Raw genomic sequence first — 18,861 nt, forward strand, 5'->3', positions numbered from 1 at the left:
CCCAATGCTTCAAGAAAAAGATTAGGCAAAACCCCTTTTCATCCTCCATCAACCCATAAGCCATCAGGAAGCAACTGCAATGGGAGCACAGTTTGGATCACTCCTCGTCCAGACACCCCCCTCCCCAGCCCCCAGAAACACACACCTCCGTGGGTGAATTTAACAGAAGAGATACCTGCCCCCCTAGGAAGCTGAACCCACATCTGCCTGGTGAGATGAGCAGCTTCAGAGTCTAAAGCCAGAAACATCATTGAATCATCTTGTCCATCCTTCTGTACCACAACGGCCAAAGGAGGACACAGGAGGGAGCCCAGGAACTTGAGCCAACCGTCAGTGCCAGAAAAGCATCCCATCTCACCTTAGAGACCTCAAGGGAATGAGAATCCACTACTCCCCTGGCCTTTTTTTCCAACGTTGCCTCCCCCCAGGGTTGAAAATGCAGGCCTTACCTCTCAACTGGCTCAGCTGCCAACCGCTCACTCTTGTTCTGCCTTGCTCCACTGGATTTGAGAGCCCGTTAGCACCCATTATTTTGTCCTGACAAAAGGGCTCATACTCTGGAATCAAGTCACCGCTGAATCTTCACTTTGGCAAGTCTCTCGCTCTAAGGCACATTTCTCCAGCCAAAAATTGTTTTTTCCAGTCCTTTTCTAAACTGTCCTCGAAGTTTCAACATCCTTTTTAAAACAAGACGGCAGCAGTCTCCAGTGCCACACACAGAGACAGAATTACTTCCTGCTGTTACTCACTGCTCCTGCTATCCAAAGATCACATTTTGCCACAGCATCAAGGCTGGAGCTCATGCGGAGTTGCTTGATCCCTGCGACCCCTAAACTTATTTTCCCTGCCAGAGTCACCACTTTCCAAGATACAGCCCCCAGTCATAGGCATGGCCTGCAACCTTTACACAGAGGTCCCGGGATATCAGGAGCAATGCACTCCAACAAGATACCTCTGCATGGACACGCTCCTTGTCTTTGTAATGCAGACATCTCATTTCCTGCACTGAAATGGGAGCATGGACCTAAGCAAAGCCTAGAGAAAGTTTTCCTGAGTCAAGAGCTAGCTGAAAGAGCTTTGAACTGTGAATGAAGGAACTATTGCCTGTTGCTGATTTCCTCCTGTGTTCAAGGCAACCGGATTTTGTTCAGCTCTTGTAAGTGAGAAGGACCTACCTCCACAAGCAGTCTGTCCTACCGACAGGCCCCCTGAATTTTAGCTAACTGTTCAGGACAGTAAAGGGCAACACAGCCCTGCCATCACTATTTACACAGCACTGGTGTGCATCAAATTCTGCATCTCCAGGTGACCAGAGATGTCTCTTTTTGGGTCTCTGTCATCATCACTGATCGCTAATGTTTCTCCCTAGCCCTTCCCACTTCTCTGTCTGTACTGAATACACTGTTCTCACTTTGACTCACACCTGTAACCTGGGAATCATTTCTGACTCCTCCAATTCACACATGCAGATGGTGTCAAAACATCGCTGCTTCCTCCTACGCATCATCTCTAAAACCCACCCATGTCCTTCCATCCACACGTCGATGCCTCTTGTCCAGCCCCCCACCACATACACTCCAACTATCGCACTTTCTAGGCGGCCTGACAACTATAACTCCCCCGGCAGTCTCTGCAAAAGACATCCATTAAGATCCACAACTCCCATTTCTGAGCTGGCCACGTCGCTCCTCTCTGCTCCACAAACCTTTACACCAGTTCCTCCTTCAGCACATCAAGTTCAAGCTTTTTGTCTGAGACAAGTAACTCAGCCTCCCTCCCCCACTACTCACCTAGCCTCAGTCCCACCTGAAGATTCAATTCTTCCCCACATATGTGCACATCAAAGATACCCAGAAACTCAGAAGAAAAGGTTCCAAATTTCTAACTTTTAGAATTATTGTGGGGTTCTTTTTTAATTCCAGCCCCTTGAGATCTTTTCAAGAGTGCTGCAGGGTGCCACACACTATTAGGTGTGTGCACGTGATGCACAAGATAAGCCCAGAGATTTGAAACTGGAATCCAGAGTGTTTAAACCATTTTGACATGGCCTGGTCTTTCTGAGTTCTTTGCAACAGAAAAATTGCTCTATTATTTTTCTTTCATCAAAAATGAGTATGAAAATGAAGAGCTGGCATTTTCCAAGGGAGGCCTCGAGTCTAATGAGGGCTGCCACAAGTCTAAAAAAGGTTGTGAACCACTGCTTTAGGTGTACTATATTCGAAGAGGGTGTGACAGCTTGACTTGTGCCCCACACTGACATATCCATAACCGCTGTGAAAGGCAGAAACATAAAGGAGGAGCCCAGAACTGAAAAAACCCTTTTATTCCTATGTGCAGAGGTGGAATAAGTAGGAGGGACAGCAGTAAGACAGATTTAAATACACAGCACATTTATACTACTAATTTTAAAGACTGAACATAAAGACATCAAAGCTAAAAAGGGCAAGAGATTGCACTTACCCTCTCAGAAGTTTGAAAAGCATGCAGCCCAAGGAGAACCAGTCCGCACTGCTGTCGTACGCTGTCCCCTTCTGGAGCACCTCTGGAGCCATGTACCCGTGGGTACCACTGAGGGGGGGAAACAGCAACAGAATCTCAATTACAAAACACATCTAACATCTTATGAAACCCTACGCTAACTCAGCAAGAGGGTTAAAGTAGTATGGCATGAACTCTAGGAGACATTTTAAATTGCTTCCATTTCAGCCACTTTGGTTTCTAGTCTGTGTAAAACCATGGAGGCTTCTTTTTTAGGGGTTAGCGGTTGCTACGCTTCCCCCTATAATGAGGCTTCAAGGAGCCGGAAGAGGAGGTAAGCTATATACACCTTCAGTCCACCCCAGCCCTGGCCCCTGCAAGACTAACTCACAACCCAGGTGTCAGGCTGGTAAAGCTGAATTCTGCTCTACCATTTCTTTTCTACATGCCTCCCCTGCCTGTGCACACTTCTACCCTAGGGCAAAGGTAGGAGGCAGCTGGTATGGAAGCTTTGCTGCTCATTCCTAGAAGGCAGCGAGTGCCAAATGATTTGGAACGGGCCAAATTCATCCTTTTTTGGCAACCCTACTTAAGGCACACCAGAGATGAATGCGACTTTAAAAGTATAACAAGTCAAACAAAATACAGCAATTTTGCATGAGACAACAAACTAAGATTTCAATTGTATCCCTGAAGTCGGTAGAAGCGAGCAAAATCCAGCCCAAGCCCTAGCAGAGAACCAACAACCCTACAAGTACATGAGCGCACAACACACCCTGAATTTTAGTCCGTTTCGGAAAGGCCATCATTTAGGATAATTAAAACAATCTGGTACTTCAAATTAAACAGGGTGCTTATTTTCTCTGAACAATGAATCATCATGAAATAATGTGTCATCCTCCAGCCTGTGCCTACACATCAGCTGCTCCAACTGCGCAGGATTGTAGAGAGTGGAGACAGAAGAAAACTATTAGGTCATCTAGCCCGTCTCCAAGCCAATGCAGGAATGCTCCTTGGGAAACTTCAAGAAGCGTAAAGGACTCACAGCAGAACCGAGCACAGCCACGAGAAGGGGATACTTACACACTAGCATGCGGCTTCTTTTTGGAAAAATCACAGGCGAGACCAAGATCTGATATCCTTACGTGTCCATGCTCATCCAAGAGGATGTTTGCAGGCTAGAAAGAAGCAAACAGTAGAGTCTTGGTGTTGAATGAAAACACGAAAGTTTGAGCAGCTTCACAAAACCGCGGAAACTCTCAAATGCCACAAATCCAAGAGCACTTTGCAACAACCCCCCCCACCCCCGTACCAAACAAGTACCAAAGCAGTCCTCTGTAATCAGGGTGCGAGTGTTACCTGACAGGAGAGCTTTATATTCATCTTTATACTGAAGTACTACACAGAAGAATGCAACCCTCAGACGAAACGCAAAGCAGGAGAAAGAAACCGGGCTGCAATTTGAGGCACATGAAAGAATTTAACCAAACGTGAATTCAGGGGACGGATTCCACAGTCTTTGGGGCGCTGGACAGAAATGCCAATGCTTATACCCTGGGTCCTCTGTGTGGCTGCCTGAATTTTACAGCTTCAAATCTTCATACACATCTCATCACTCTTAGTCGCTCTGTCTCACATAGCTATATACCAAAACCTCCTTCACCTTCAGTGACATACCCACTTCTCTCAATTAATCTTCCATAATTCAGCTGCCCCTCCTTGATCCCTCAAACTCATACATTCATTCAATGAATAAGATCATTAATATGGTATGGAAGGTGAACACACTGGACAAGAGTTATTGCAATACAACATGGAAATAATTCTTCTGGAGTTTATTAATCTAGTTAATAAAAGTTCTAACCTCTATTTAAGCCCAAGTGGCTTGCACTTAGCACTTATTCACTACATTTCATTTCACTATTTGGTTACCAGTATTTATTCAGATATGAATCCATATCATTTCAATAGCCGCTTTCTTCTGAAGTATATTAAGTATTATTAAGTAGCATTTTATTAATAAGTTATCTGCAGATTAGTGTGAAGTCATGGGTACTGCACTGAGCACTGAAGCTACCTACATAGCTCTTCCCTGGACTGGATTTCTTCGGGCCAGGATCATTTTAGGGTGTGGATAAACATACGTGCAGCAGTTTTAAAGGGGGGGCGGGGAGCAGCTATTACAATCTGTGATGTGCGCGTGATCCTGTAGCAGTACGTGTTAGCTAAACCACCTCAATTTTGACCCTGAATACAACTGGAGAGATTTCGCTGCACGTGCGTCACTACAGCATCATGCAGACATACTGGTTGCTTCGTACCTATGGGAATCAGTACCTTTTGCTGGTGATACAATTATTACAGCTGTCTGTACCCTGAGACTTACAAGTCTGTTTTCTTTTTAAGGATATTTCTGTGGCCCTTTGGGACCTTCTGGAGCTGGAAGTCCCTGCGGTTCACAAAGGATGCAGCTGTATGTTACCAAAGAAGTAAAACACCAGGCAGAAAAATGTTAACCTCTTTGAAGGATAACATTAAAAATTACTCCCGTCAGAAGAAACTGATTTCAAAAAGCTCCCTCTGCTCCGTAGCCACCCGGGAGCTTTCCACCAAAACACCTTGAAAACAGTAAAATCAGGGATGAACAAAGAAATCTGCAACAGCCTTTGGATAGGAAGGACAAGGGGGCATCTTCATCATGAAATGCTAATGAAGGAAGAAGCTGTTCTGTGCCAGCTTACTTGCTGAATTACTCCTCAAGTGTGCTGCATTTTGCATGCTTTAAACTGCACCCCCTGTGTTCCCCCAACCATCCCAGGGTATCATACTACATATTAACAAACCTCTGGGTGGGAAAGTCCTTTCTGGTATCCGTCCTATTTCTCTCATGAACAGATATCCAGCTAAAACTCAAGTTATGATATGAAGATGAAATTAATTCCAGGGAGTACAGGCCCTCCAGTCAGTCCAGAGCCTTGTGCGCTCCCAATCTATAGACAAGCTATATTAGGTCTCAATCTAGCCTCTTGGGACAAGGTGTATACCGCTGGCAGGTAATCACACAACCTTTTTTTCCCCTTCTCTCAATGCTGACCATGTGCCATTTCTACTTGGGATGCCATTTCTCTTCTGCTCTATGAAAGGCCAAGTACAGTCCATACCTAACAGAAAATGATAATTTATTGCAATACTCTAAGGCCTACATGAAACAAGTATGAGAACATTCAAAACAGACACTTAGAAATAATCAGCATTTTCCCAACAACTGGCAACAAAAAAGCTGAATGCAAAGGAGGATTTCCATTAACTCGCTTACATTCTTTAGACTGCTTGTCACTACCTAATAACTAGCTGTGTACATACAGTCTCTATTGTAACAGTGATTACCTTCAAGTCTCTGTATACAACAAATCGATTGTGCATATGTTCTAAGCCCAGGATGATTTCAGTAGCATAAAACCTCATCTCTTTTTCAGAAAACACCCCATGCTGTGAGAGGTGATAGTGCAAGTCTCCTCCTAAAATTAGAAAAATGGGAATGCAATTCAGAAAAGAAGAACAGTAAAGTCTTGTTACATTGGCAGGCAGCGAGCTACATAAACAGAGAGGGACAGGACAGGACAAGGATGGTCAGCTCACACAGCAGGAGGGGGCTGTACCAATCACTTGCAGAGGGGCTTCCTCACATTTGGGGGTTCATGCTGGAAAACCACCAAGGACCTTAATAAAGCAAGCTGAACAATCAGCAAGTGTCACTCCATTTTGAAAATGAAATCATTCTACCCGTGTTTGCTCCCCTTCAAAAACTGATTTCAGGGAGGCGTCCCGGCCACTCCCAATGCGACTAGCAGGGATACTCTCAGAGAGAACATTTCCAAGAGAGATGGGTGGATTTCTCACAGAAATATATTTCTGAATCTGCACATGCAATGTTCGTGCTAGCAGGGCCTCTGCTTTTATCCAATCAAAGACCCGATAGCGAATAGTCATAGAAAACTGCTCACGATTGATACATAGATTTAAAATAATTACCCTGGTATGTGAACCAAAACGACAATTTATCATTGCGATGAGCTTATTATTCACATGCCATAAGTTAAGGACATTTTAATTCTTTGCAGAGCCCGAGACAATTATGAAGTCAAGTCTCAGCTCTGCACTGCGATGCGCTCCCGGCTGACCCAGATCTCCAAGAAAAGGCGCAGTGCAAGGTGCTAAAGCACCTCAGCTACGGCTAACGGGCAAGTTTTCTGCCTTTGATACTGCTGCTTGGTCTGCTTCCTCTTCACAGGCTTTTATGACTCAGTTCCCCTCATTCTCCCCACTCAGCTCCCTCTTTTCTGACTGCTCCTTTGCTACCTTTTCTTTGACGGCCCGGGTTATTGCCCCTCTCCCAAGAATGCATTCATGTATTTCTACACCCTCGAGTGCCTGTCAGGGATTTCTGCTGCTACACATCCTCAAGCTCACATTTGACACTTTCTTTCTTTTTCTCCCACTTTTCAAAGACTTACCAACACACTTCTCTTGGCCTCCTTGCTTTCCTTCTTCCTCTTATACCCAAGCTCCCAGTGAATCCTGTCACCCTGCCCCTTATAACACTGCTATAAATGTTCCTTTTCATCAAGTTGCTTACCATTCATCAGGTCCAGAATGAAGCACAGTTTGTCAGGGGTGTGGAAGGCATAAGTCATACACACTATGAAAGGACAGTCCTAGGATGGAAATGAACAAATGGTTAACATCAAGTGACAGGCAAGTTCCCATTTGCAGGCTGTTATCACATGCTGCTTTGTTTTCCTGTAACATCTACAGATATTCGTAAACATTGTCTTCACTGATATCAGCTTCCTAACCGAGAAGTGCTGACATGCTCCGTGTGCAGTCTGCAAGTGCTCGTGTACGTACGGCTTCCAAGGGCTATACACAAAGTGACTGCAGGAAGTCAACCGGTTATCACAACAGACTGCAGGTAACGCAGCTATCCTGCTAAGATCTGTGTATGCCCAAAAGCTAGTTCACAGAGCATCTTCCAAACACTTCTCTGGAAGGAGGAAGCATGATCCAGAATCCCATCGCTGTTAAAACGCACGAGCTACATAGAGCCTAGGGAGGTGGGGTGGAAAAGGGGTGTCCCTGAGACAGCAAAAAGCAAGGTGAGGGATGGACACTACAGAAGGGTATCTTAGCCATCTGCAGTAGGACAAGACCCAATCATTTGACTGAATTCCTATGGAGATATACCAAGAGAGAGACTAAAAAAGCTTGGAGACTTCAGTTTGGAAAGAAGACTCAAGTCTGCAGTCATAAAGATCAGACATCTTAAAATGCTGGCGCCCTCCAGTGCTTATATAACCCTATGCGTCAGCTCTCCAGATGCATTTGAAGTGAATATTCACCAACAAGCAAGAACAGAACCCAATTAAAAACTATCAAGAAAAACATGACCATCTCCCTGACAGAACGCAGACCTGTAAAGAATAATACAGCCTGGATTATGAAATCCAGACAGGTAAATGAAGGTGTTTCGATGTACAAAACCCCTTTTCAGCTAAGGGCTGCATTTCCTTTTATATTCAAGTCCTGGCAGCTTGCTCTTAAGATAAAAGGTAATAAAAAAAATCTGCAATATAGACAGTGAGAGGAGCTCCAAGTGAAAATGGAGAGGGGATCCTACTTCAATCTGAGTATCTCTGAAACCTGTGGACAGCTAGTAAAGGGTATGGCTACTAGAAACCTCGGGACCGTCTCGGGATCAGTGCAGAGATAGTAAATCATGTTAATCTGAAGCCAGGGTGCCACCATAGAGACTAATGGTTCAGAGATGTATGAGCTTTTGTAGGTAGCAGCCTACTTTGTCAAATGCTACAAAAGATCAAAGCGTTGGATCAAGTGGGTTGCACCCTACAAAAGCGGATGCCTCTCTGAATCAGGTAGTCTCTAAAGTGCCACCCTGCCCTGCCTTCTGCCTCAGGATAAATATATGAAAAGTGTGAATATAAATAAGTATAATATTAATGTGAAATATAAATATGTGAAATCAGGCTTCCTAAAAACCTTACACTACACCCAGATGACATGTTACAGCACTGACATGGATACCAGTGGAAGACATGAGATGAAAGGACAGGGAGGCGGAGGATCTATCCCAAAATCGAGCGTGGGGCAGCCTCCAATTTCTCAGCAGTCCAATGAGATGTCTGGAGAGGGAGCCTTCAAGTCAAATGCAATGAAGAATTCACTTTGGTGTGAGCCCTACCAAGTTAGCTGCTCTCTTTCCACTGTTTAAAGCATAGCAGAGATTTATGCAGTGCAACAAGCCAGCCTCCTCTCTCAAAAGGAATATCTAAAACTGTCCTGTCCAGATTAGAAATTTGAGAGTACAGTTATTCAAAATAAATAAATACAGTCAAGTTTTTAAAAAAAAATCCAGGAAGGAGTAATATCTCCTGTCCCAGGTTTCATTCTGGCTATTGCTCCGGAGAACTTAGGTGATGGAAGAAACTCCATTTCCAACTGTGTGAATTCAGAATACATTAAAATAATCTTTTCTATTTAAGCCATCCTGGATAACATCCAGAATAATGACAGAAGAGGACAATTTTCTGGAAGCACACCATCTGGAGGGAGGGGAAAAAAAACAAGCCACTTTATGATAAATCACAGCAACTGAATGTTTTACGAATGCCAGCACTTACAGATTACTTCAGAAGGAAAGCCTTCTGAATCTAACATTTGTCTTCCAGCATCTAGGCATTCAGCTTCAGCGCATGGATGTAACCAGAATGATGGATGCAGACACAAGGACAAACTGAAGATGAAGAATGGGGTCCTAGGCGCGATAGTAATGTGTTTCTGAATCCCAGTGGAAAGGACCACTGTGGCACTATAAGCCTGCCAGCAACTCCCCCCCACCCCACCCCACCCTCCCCCAAGGCCCTTCTTAAGGCTCAAATAATCAGAAGCAGCATAAATTGATGTCTTGTACTACAGTACTGAGAATGCAAGAGTCTCTTGGAGCGGGGCTTTGTTGAAGAAATCTGAGGACAAATGGCCTTTTGCTTATGAATTCAAGGCTGTTACAAATGTCTCTAGGAATCGTTATAGCGGATAAAATGCCTGTTCTCCTGGATAAAATATCTGACAGTTGAGCCCACCTGCTTCATTGTTCAGCTCACTCACTTGGGCTGCTATGACCTGATGCTTATCTTTCATTGAGAAAATCCTCCGTCACGGCTGACCCTAAAGCCCCTGCGCCTGCTGAGATAAGCTAGGCTTGAATGCAGTTTCCTCTTATTACAGCAGGCAAGTTAAGAGAGATGGTAATAAGTTGAACGCAGCCCAGATGAGCCACTGACCTCGGCCGCCCAGATGACAACTCGCTACCCTTTTAGCAGAACATCCATTACAGCAAAACATTTCCTGTAAATAAACACTTTTAGCAGATTTTTTGGACTCTCAATCACAAGAGATGGCTTGGCTGAGTTCAGTATTATAGACAGGATTTGGTTGTCTTCAACGGAAATTCTGGGCACGCTAGTACAGAAAACGCAAAACTAGCCATACTTCTCACTTCCACAGCATCTTCTGAGGATCTCAAGGTGCAATTCAAACCTTAAGACTCAGAAAATTTCTGAGATAGGCATGCATACAGTGCTACCTGCGTTTTACAAAAGAGGAACAATGCACAGAGAAGCATCAAAAAGTAACTTGCCCAGGTCACACCGACAGCCACTCATAAAGCATACAGTTAAAGTGAGTGATGCATAGTCCAGTGTTTTATATGCGAGACTGTGCAAAGTAAAGGCAGTCAGCAATGGACTGGTGGCTGGATTTCCATCCAAAAGGCTCTAATTTTACTGAAATGAATTTTCCAGCCCTGCAGCTTTTCTGTTTAACACACAAATCCTATCAGCAGGAAAAACGAGGGCCACTCAAAGACTAATATCCCAGTGAGAGGAGTTTTTTATGCTTAATCTGCAAAACAAGCAAGTGAGCCCAACAGGCAGGATGCCCTAACACCTCGGAGAGCTAGGCAGCAGGCCCTACGGTTCGCATTTCGGATCTAGGAAAACTTCCTAGTGAGGTGGGCGGAAAGGGGTAAGGTCAGGCATGTTACCTGTCCAGAATTAACTTGCTCAAAAAGAAGGGAAAAGAACGTGTGTGAGATTTATATATCTGCTCCTAGGAACTGAAAGGAATCTACATTAGGAAATCCAATGATAATCCTTAGGAGAAAAAACTGAACTGTTTTTAGCCATTCCTCTGGCTATGGACAAGTACTTTGTGTCATGTTAGAGTTTTATCTCCTACCAGACCACTTCTCTACAGCGCTTTCTTTTGAACTACGGGAGGTGGACCCAAAGAAATCTGAGTCCACGGTCAGAAGTGAAGCGATAGATTCACAGGTTCAGGAGAGACAGGACCATTATGAAAATCTAGCCTGGCCTCTGGCGTAGCTTTCACGAGGCACAGGACTCCAACCCAGCTCGAGTGCTGTGCGCCACGCCGAGGAACCGGGGGTAAAGCAGCAGACAATGACAACCTGGAACCGTTCATCCCGACGGCTCACCAGTACATGTCAGGACTAGCCAAGTGTCCCTGGCCAAGCGCGCTAGGGAAGAGCTGCACTTCACGGGGCTGACAACAGACTGATCTCTGCTGCGACAGCCGTATCTATTTTGGAGACTTACCCAAGGTAGACCTGCCCTCCTGGAGCTCAAAAAAAGAACGTGCTTGTCTGTGCAATCTCTTTCTAATAGCCGGCAGTCCCCTCTCCACCTCGGGAACCTCCTCCTGGGCTACATTCAAAAGGAGATCCAGCTCCTTATACTGCTGTTACAAAATGCTTCAGGATAGATTGACAGGCCAGCTCATCCTGGTTTTCTGAACCACGTCCAATGTGGAAAGGCTGTTCACAGATGAAACCGTTCCTTTCTGAACAATGCCCGTTCAACGGGGGGGCAGACTTTTCTTGGCTATCGGATCAACGTTTGCGCACTCCTCCAGGAGACGATACTGGGAGACAGCTGAGAGGAAGCCACTTCATGTTTTTAGGGGTTTTCACCTCCTGAACATTTTGGGTTTTCTTTGAATTTGACTCTATATAAGGGGGGAGGAAGATGCACTCTGCCTAATGAGAGGGTTTGTGGCTCAGCTGCAAGCAGCTTTTCATGAAGAGGCTCTAGAAGAACACCCCGAGGTGTGCCCGAGGACGGTGTAGCTGGAAAGGGTGCATGGAGTGAAGACCAGGAGGAGGCTCATCTCCAACCTTATGCTCCTCAAAGGGCACAGCTGCCCTTACAGGGGACGAACAGCGTGCCTGAGGGAGACTGGCTGTCCTCCCTGCATCTCTCAGCAGTATCCATCACTGCTTCAGTCTTGTGCATGCCTGGTGCCTGAGAGCAAGCTCTCTCTTAAGCGAGATGCACTTTTTACACCTTGTGCACGTCCTTCACGGGAACGGTGCTCTGCACAGCATTAGCAGACATCTAGAAAGAGCCGTCCTCACACAGGCACCTCATCCCGTTCTATCACTAAGGGAGAGTAAGGAATAAAAAGAGGACCAGGAACAAACGCTGGGGAGAGAGTAAAGGGAGCATGAGGAAAGAACAGACTGTCCCTAAGGGACAAATAACCTCCAGCCCTAAAAAAAACCATCACTCCAGCCACTGCTGAGTGGGAAAAGAGAGGCCATTAAAGAAGTGTGCATGCTGCTGGTGAGAGCTGGGCCGTTCCAAACTGAGGCATGGATGGGTTTCAACACTGACTGCTCGTCTTCCTCACATCCACACCCAGAGGAGCAGCGGGCATGCAGAGAAGAGCAAAAGCAGGATTCAAGATGCTATAAAAACAAAGGCCAGGAAAGACAAAAACTCATTAAGCAATTCTGAGACAAGCAGAGAGAAAAATGAGACTAATGTAATCTCACTAAGATACAGAGCATTATGTCTTAAAATAAAGTAAATTATTCATTTTGGAGTTGTTTGGTGTCTACAAAGCTATGCTAGTAACAATTCTAGCAGTTGAGACCGATTATCCAAGAGGTCTAAAACAAGGTAACGTGCAATTCCCCCTCTTTTTATGGTTTTTTTTTAACTGGGACATGGGGATGCGTTTACAATGAGCTACGAACTGTGAATCTCATTTGAACACAGTAATCATCGTGAGTAAAATTAACCTTCCAACCAACTTCCCAGGTAACCATGGTGATAACACTGATTTTAAGCTTCACGTAACATGGTTATTGCACTCTGGAGGCTCTAGCACTTCAACATCTGTTTTACAATCAGTTGGGACAACACACATTTTGTGGACTCCACCTGAACTTCCCCTCTGCAAGTGCCTTGAGACTCCAGACTTGCAGCAATAAAAAGTAAAATTTCGATTTAAAATCGATGTAAATTTTTAAAGTTGATGTCAATATTGCATAGGCAACTTCTCACTGTACACGCTGGCGGTTACACTGACTGTTAGGGCCACGAAACAAGCAGTAAGAGAAAAACTGGATAAGCTAATTTGATGGTCCCAGGAAAGGGAAGGGGTTACTTCCAACATCTTGCATTCTCCATGACTGCTATACAGCTATAGCAACAAAAGATGGTTTTTGTGAAAGGCACATTTCACTTTCTGAGAGATGGTGTTTTGAAAAAGTCTTCAGCTATTAATCTTAAAGAGCTCTCTTACAAAGCAAACATTTTCAACAATTTTCTAAAATACAGAAACAGATGGCACTACTCCTGATTCAAAAACAAACTGAGCAACCAGTGTCCCCCCTCCTCTATAGCGGTAGCAGTCCTGATTTTTCTCTATGTCTTAAAGGATGTCTTATCCTAGCAGGTCAAGAGAATTAGGGGCATCTCTCGCTAGAGACCACAAGTAGTTCTCTTGAATCAGCTAGATTTAAGAGCCTTCTGTGATGCTCTCTTCCTTCCTCAAAGACTACACTAATGCTTCTATAAAGCACTTGGAGTCTGTGTGCCTGAGGAAAATAATAATGCCGAGATCATACACAGCACGTTCCCATCGGTATGCCCGACAGTGCTTTCCAAAGGACACAAACAACATTATCCCTGTACTACAAATGGAGGAACTGAGGCACAACCGGCCAATGAACAGTGCTAAGGTCTTTCGAGCCACAGTTCAGTGAAAATGTCTGGCTAGGATTTCTGCTCCGGGAGGGAGATTTTTCTGCTAAACGGTAACAAATTGTATGCCGTTATTTCCCATGTTCCAACTCGAAAACATTCATGCCAACATTATCCCACAATAATCATGCAGAGGCTGAGGATTACCCAGCCCAGAATGAAGGGTATGTTTATGAAATGTCTGACTTTGTGAAATCAGAACACCCTGCACACAGAAATGACGTTACCATTTAAATGGATTATCTGCATAGCGTTTGAATCAGCTACGTGGCAAAAATCATTCAACGGTTTCTACATACTAAAAAAAAAAAAAATCATTTAAAAGAAAGCCATGAGGGAAAAGACTGCAGGCTCTTGTTTCTGCCTGGGTTTCTTTTACATCACACAATAATGAATTAATGGAATGCATATTCGACTAAGTATCTTTAATACTGTAAGGAAAGGAAGTTGGGCAGGGGGCTGGACGCAATGATCTCACGAGGTCCCTTCCAGCCCTAACGTCTATGAAGTATAAGGAAGATGAAGAATAAGTACTTACTCCTGTGCTGACAAGAGACAGCATAATTCTTTCATTTAAGGCTAGTGTTTCTCCTTGCTTCATCTTGATTCTCTTCTTATCTAAACATTTCATTGCATACCTGAAAATATTAATCATTCAGAGAAACACATTGGAAAAGATTTCCCCGCAGCAATTTTCACCAACAATCTGTGCTAAATATACAGGCGTTTTGAGTATACCGAGCAGAATTATTAGACTTGTGCCTACATCAGAAGTACCAAAGCAGCACCTAGACATGAAGATTTTGGAGTCGTTCTTTATGCATCAACAAGATTTTCAACAGCAAGCTCCTAACGGAGAGATTTCCCTGGAACTACTACACAGGAAAGTCTAAAATGCTGTTTACTTATATAGCATTGTCTAGCATTTGAGAGACAAAACACAGGCATGTCATTTGTTAAACGAGGAAGATGGCTACAAGGACACTGATCCCAAGATATTTATGAATTCAACATCAATCCGCTAAAACTGGCTTATGCTGGAGCCAGTATTGCCAGTAGTGCAGCAGGTGAAGGTCGAGATGCTTCTCTGCGGAAGTTTGCAGGCAGCTGCCAGTACACGTGGGCAGTCCTTCCAGGACACTGACAAATGACTTAAATCTTTTGATTTCCCCGATTCACCTCCAGCCTGTCCAATGCTTGCACAAAACTGGCATCTCCGAAAATATGAGAAAACTGTAGTGTAGGCTCCAGTTTATCCCAGCTCAGATGTGCTGAGTGGAAGTGGAGAAGAACACAGATTTCTCCTCGTTCTTAATGCCTTCACTCAGGACCAGTGCAAGGTGATGGTGCTAGCTCTGCAAGTACAAAGGGACCACATCCAGCACCAGCCCCTGGGCACCATCGGTTGGGGTGAGGGCACAGACAAGATGCTGCACCCTTTTTTCCATGTCTTTGATATCTAGGAACAAGTGGTATGGGAACATATGCTGCATCTTTTAGCACAAAACATGTACACAACACACCTGACCCTGGGTTCTTGGCTCTCAGTGCGCCTCCACAGAGCAAGAGTGGTGCCATTTAAAAGTATTCTCTATAAAATGCCATGTAAAGTTGTAGTGCCATGTCGGGGTTTAATAACAATCCAGACTGCGTGTGGTCTGTGCAGACACCACCAGTATATAACCACACACCTCCAATATTCCAGACGAGGGCAAGGCAGAGCTTCATCGCGCATGTGTGCAGGAGTGCGGTGATAAAGCTTACCTATGTGTTTTGAGTTTCTAAAACAAACCTATATGCTCACAGGAAATCTGTGCCTACAGATGCTCTTGTCCTTGGGGCCATTGCTATGGGAGGAAGCTTTTAAATAACCAGTCTCAATAACCCTTGTTTGTTCTTTGATGTTATTAACTTTGATGAACAATCTGGACCAAATAAAGCTGGCTGATGGCAAACACCTCACTTAGCCATTCTGAACTCAAATCGTGGGCCAGAAAAGCATCGCTACATCATCTCTGTGATGTGAAGCTTTTTAAACTAAGTGTGGGACCGCTATTTTTATTGTCCTTGTAGGAGCGGATTTGAGAGCAGCCTCAGGTGTCTGTTCCTGGGTTAGTGGAACACCAATGGCATTTACCTTGGAGAGGTGGCTTCTCAAAGTCCTTGTAGGCAGAAAAGTGCAGCAGAGGCAGCCATCTAGAGCGAATGGGATTTAGATTAGGGATGGGTCAACAGGTTTGGATAAACTAAGAGCTAACCCAAACCTCTACCCAAATGTTGAACCTAACCTAGAGCATGACTTTAGGTCTGGAAAAGTTTAGCTGACTTTCCTGCTTCCTATCCCCATTTATTCTAAACTATTCTCACACCTCTGTGCATCAGGGGAGCTGGGGAAGGCAAAGGTCTTATGCTTCCCTTGTTATTCCTGAGTTTACTGACTTCCCAGCATGGTGCAAGGCTCTTTTATGCGCTCAGAGAAAACAGACTGTGGGAATGTGAGGACTATTTATTCAGGGTGGAAGTCTATTTTATGTGGCTTTTATCCAAAAGAAAGAGATGCAATTCAAATTCCTGTATGTGGGCCTGAAGACAATATGAAAGGCACGTTTTATGAATCTCAAGCTAAATCCAATCAACGCATATGTGCAAAAAGCACAAAAACAGGAATAAATACATTGACTGTGTTGTTGAAATAAACAACTGACATGGAAGGCACTGCAGAAGAATTAAACACGAGCATCGTTCTTAAAAGGGACGCTGCTCTTGTTCACAGTCCGAGGTGTGGAGCACCCATGGTTGTGATGGAAGCCAGCAGGATCTGCAGATATTCAGTACCTCTAGAGGCAGGAAGGCCATGGTCCAACCAGTGAGAGCTGCGTAAAGATGTCAGCCAGTTCAAACGGGCAAGAGAGCAGCTACAGAAAGGGTATAAACACCTAGGACCACTTGTCAAACACTTCAAAACTGGTCATATGGTGGGCAGTGGGTGAAGTTTCTGCAACAACTGAGATCTGTGTGCAGGTGGCAGTGACAGAGATGGCAAAGGGTTTGATTTGGGAGCTTGATCTGAGAGTTGCATCTCAGTGGCAATTCAACAGTTGAGTGGCACCTGTCAAACATAAGTAGATGTTGCCACTGTTTTGGGGATCAAAAAGCCTTCCTACGAGTACAAATACTTTTCACTTCCACAGGTCTCGGCCTTAATTTGCCTACAAATCTTTCTCCCCAGGTTGATCCCGCAACGTGCTGAGCACTTGACCGTGACTGAGCAAAGCACTTAAGCACACACTTAACTTTAAGAATACAAAAAGTCCCCATTGACTTTAATGGCTATATTCAAGGGCTTAAAGTTAAGTGATTTGCTGGAGAGGAGCTTGACTGCTCCACGTAGGACCAAACTCTACATTAGGCACTACGGGAACATCCACGCTGTGACCCCACCAAGCACAGGACTGCAACTGAGAGTCAACCCCCTACCAGGTTCAGCAGAGAGGCCACGTAAACATGCCCTAAGCTGCTCCAGAAATCCAAACTCCTTTTCCATGGATGAGAATACCAGGGATGAAGCTCTGACGCACCATGAAATACACAACAGTAGGACACTGTTCAAAATGATTGCTCTGTGCAGCTGAGATTGTGCAAAGAATAATTAGAGGGTTTTTTCATTATACACTTCAGAGTTTACACTGGTCATTAAAACACAGAAAATGCACTTACATTTTCCCAGTGTCTGCTTTTCTGCAGCCATATACTTCACCAAATCCCCCTCTCCCGATTATTCTATGTACACTGAAGTCATTCATGGTTAGCTGCAGATTCAAAGAACACAAAATTAATTTTCCTTGCAAAGTTTCTTAGAAACTTTTACTCTTAAAACTCACTTTAAACGAACGCATTAAACCGGTTACAATATTTTCTCCTTCCCCCCTGGTCGCCAAGGTTTTATTAATTGCTTCAGAGAAAGTAGCTTTCTAAAATGCCTTCGACTCCTACACATATACAAGGACTCGTAGATCATAAAGAGCTGCAGTGGTCAGTGTGATGAAGAAAGGAAGGCCTGGATGAGGACTTCAGCAGAGATGAAACCAAACACAGCATCTTAAACAAGCAGGACAACCGAAAGCAGGACAACTAGCAGAGATGTGAGACTTAAGACGAAGTTTAGGTACAAGAGATGAGGCAGAGGTTATGCCAAGTGGGGCCAAACAAATCTCAACTGCGGAAGCAAAGTGAAGAGACAGAATGGGATGTAGGGTTGTACCCCCTTGCCAAAGAGAAGTACTCCGGCAGTCTTAACTTCCTTCAACTACGTCGAAATCAGAAAACTACTATATCAAAACAGGCAGAGGAAAAGGAGTTTGGAAAACTACTATATCAAAACTCCATGGAAAAGGAGTTTGGAAAAGGTCAAGTTTAGGAGGCTGTGTGCATCTAAGCCTAGAACAGCGGATCAGGCTAGCACTCCTCATTCTTCATAAGGCCACTTAAAAAAGCAATCTCTAACATGAAAGATCTTCTTTCCCACATCAGCATTTGACAAGATAAATGTACGTGTAATTACTTACATGAATATTTAGTTCTACATTTTTCCATTGACAAAATCTAGTAAACTTGTCACTGTAAAAAAAAAGAAGAATTTAAAAGTGATCTGAAAGTCTTACATGAAGTATTAGTAGTATACTACACTCAGGTATTCAAAATTAAGTTCAGGACAAGGTAGTTTGAAGATGAAAACTGTTGTTTTAAAAATCCATTGCTTATCAACTTTCTGTGCATGTTTTATGCTCTATATGCTCTTGCGCCCTATACTTTTGTATTACGTCTTATAAAAAATGCCCGATTTTCTGTATCATCATTCAAGTCCTCCAGACCCAGCTTCTGACTATAAAAATGTATAGGGAATTAAAAGATAAATAAATAAATAGAGAGGCATAAAATATCGCAAAAAGATAATGAAAATCTGAAACTAGGCACTGCGGTTTCTTATTTTAATGAAATGTAAACATGCCCCAGGGAATAAGTTAGGATGATTTTATCTCAAAATAAAAAAGTCAATATTATTTAATATTGTAAGAGGAGAATCGTATCCTGCAGCTACATAAAGCATAAGACGTTTGTTTTCAAGCAGGAAACCCTGATCCTTTGAAGTCATTTGTTACGGTCGTTGCTTGTATGCTGCTTCACGTGGTAGTCTGGCTCCAACAGATCATAGGCCAAAGCCCCCTTACGTGACACT

The 18,861-nt window shown here is 44.0% G+C and overlaps 1 protein-coding gene across 2 annotated transcripts in view; it reads right to left on the reverse strand.

The window, feature by feature from the left end:
- Positions 1 to 18,861, reverse strand: part of GRK3 (G protein-coupled receptor kinase 3) — a 106,648-nt gene that overhangs the window by 21,229 nt on the left and 66,558 nt on the right. For both annotated transcript variants that reach the window (XM_059713330.1, XM_059713331.1), the window contains exons 7-13: positions 18,191 to 18,242; positions 17,343 to 17,434; positions 14,164 to 14,263; positions 7,115 to 7,193; positions 5,866 to 5,996; positions 3,562 to 3,656; positions 2,461 to 2,568 (exon numbers count right to left, since the gene is read on the reverse strand). In XM_059713330.1, coding sequence (XP_059569313.1) covers positions 2,461 to 2,568; positions 3,562 to 3,656; positions 5,866 to 5,996; positions 7,115 to 7,193; positions 14,164 to 14,263; positions 17,343 to 17,434; positions 18,191 to 18,242 — 657 coding nt within the window. The remainder of the gene's footprint in view (positions 1 to 2,460; positions 2,569 to 3,561; positions 3,657 to 5,865; positions 5,997 to 7,114; positions 7,194 to 14,163; positions 14,264 to 17,342; positions 17,435 to 18,190; positions 18,243 to 18,861) is intronic.

Source organism: Alligator mississippiensis, chromosome 10 (assembly GCF_030867095.1).
Source record: "Alligator mississippiensis isolate rAllMis1 chromosome 10, rAllMis1, whole genome shotgun sequence".
Taxonomy (NCBI): Eukaryota; Metazoa; Chordata; order Crocodylia; family Alligatoridae; genus Alligator; species Alligator mississippiensis.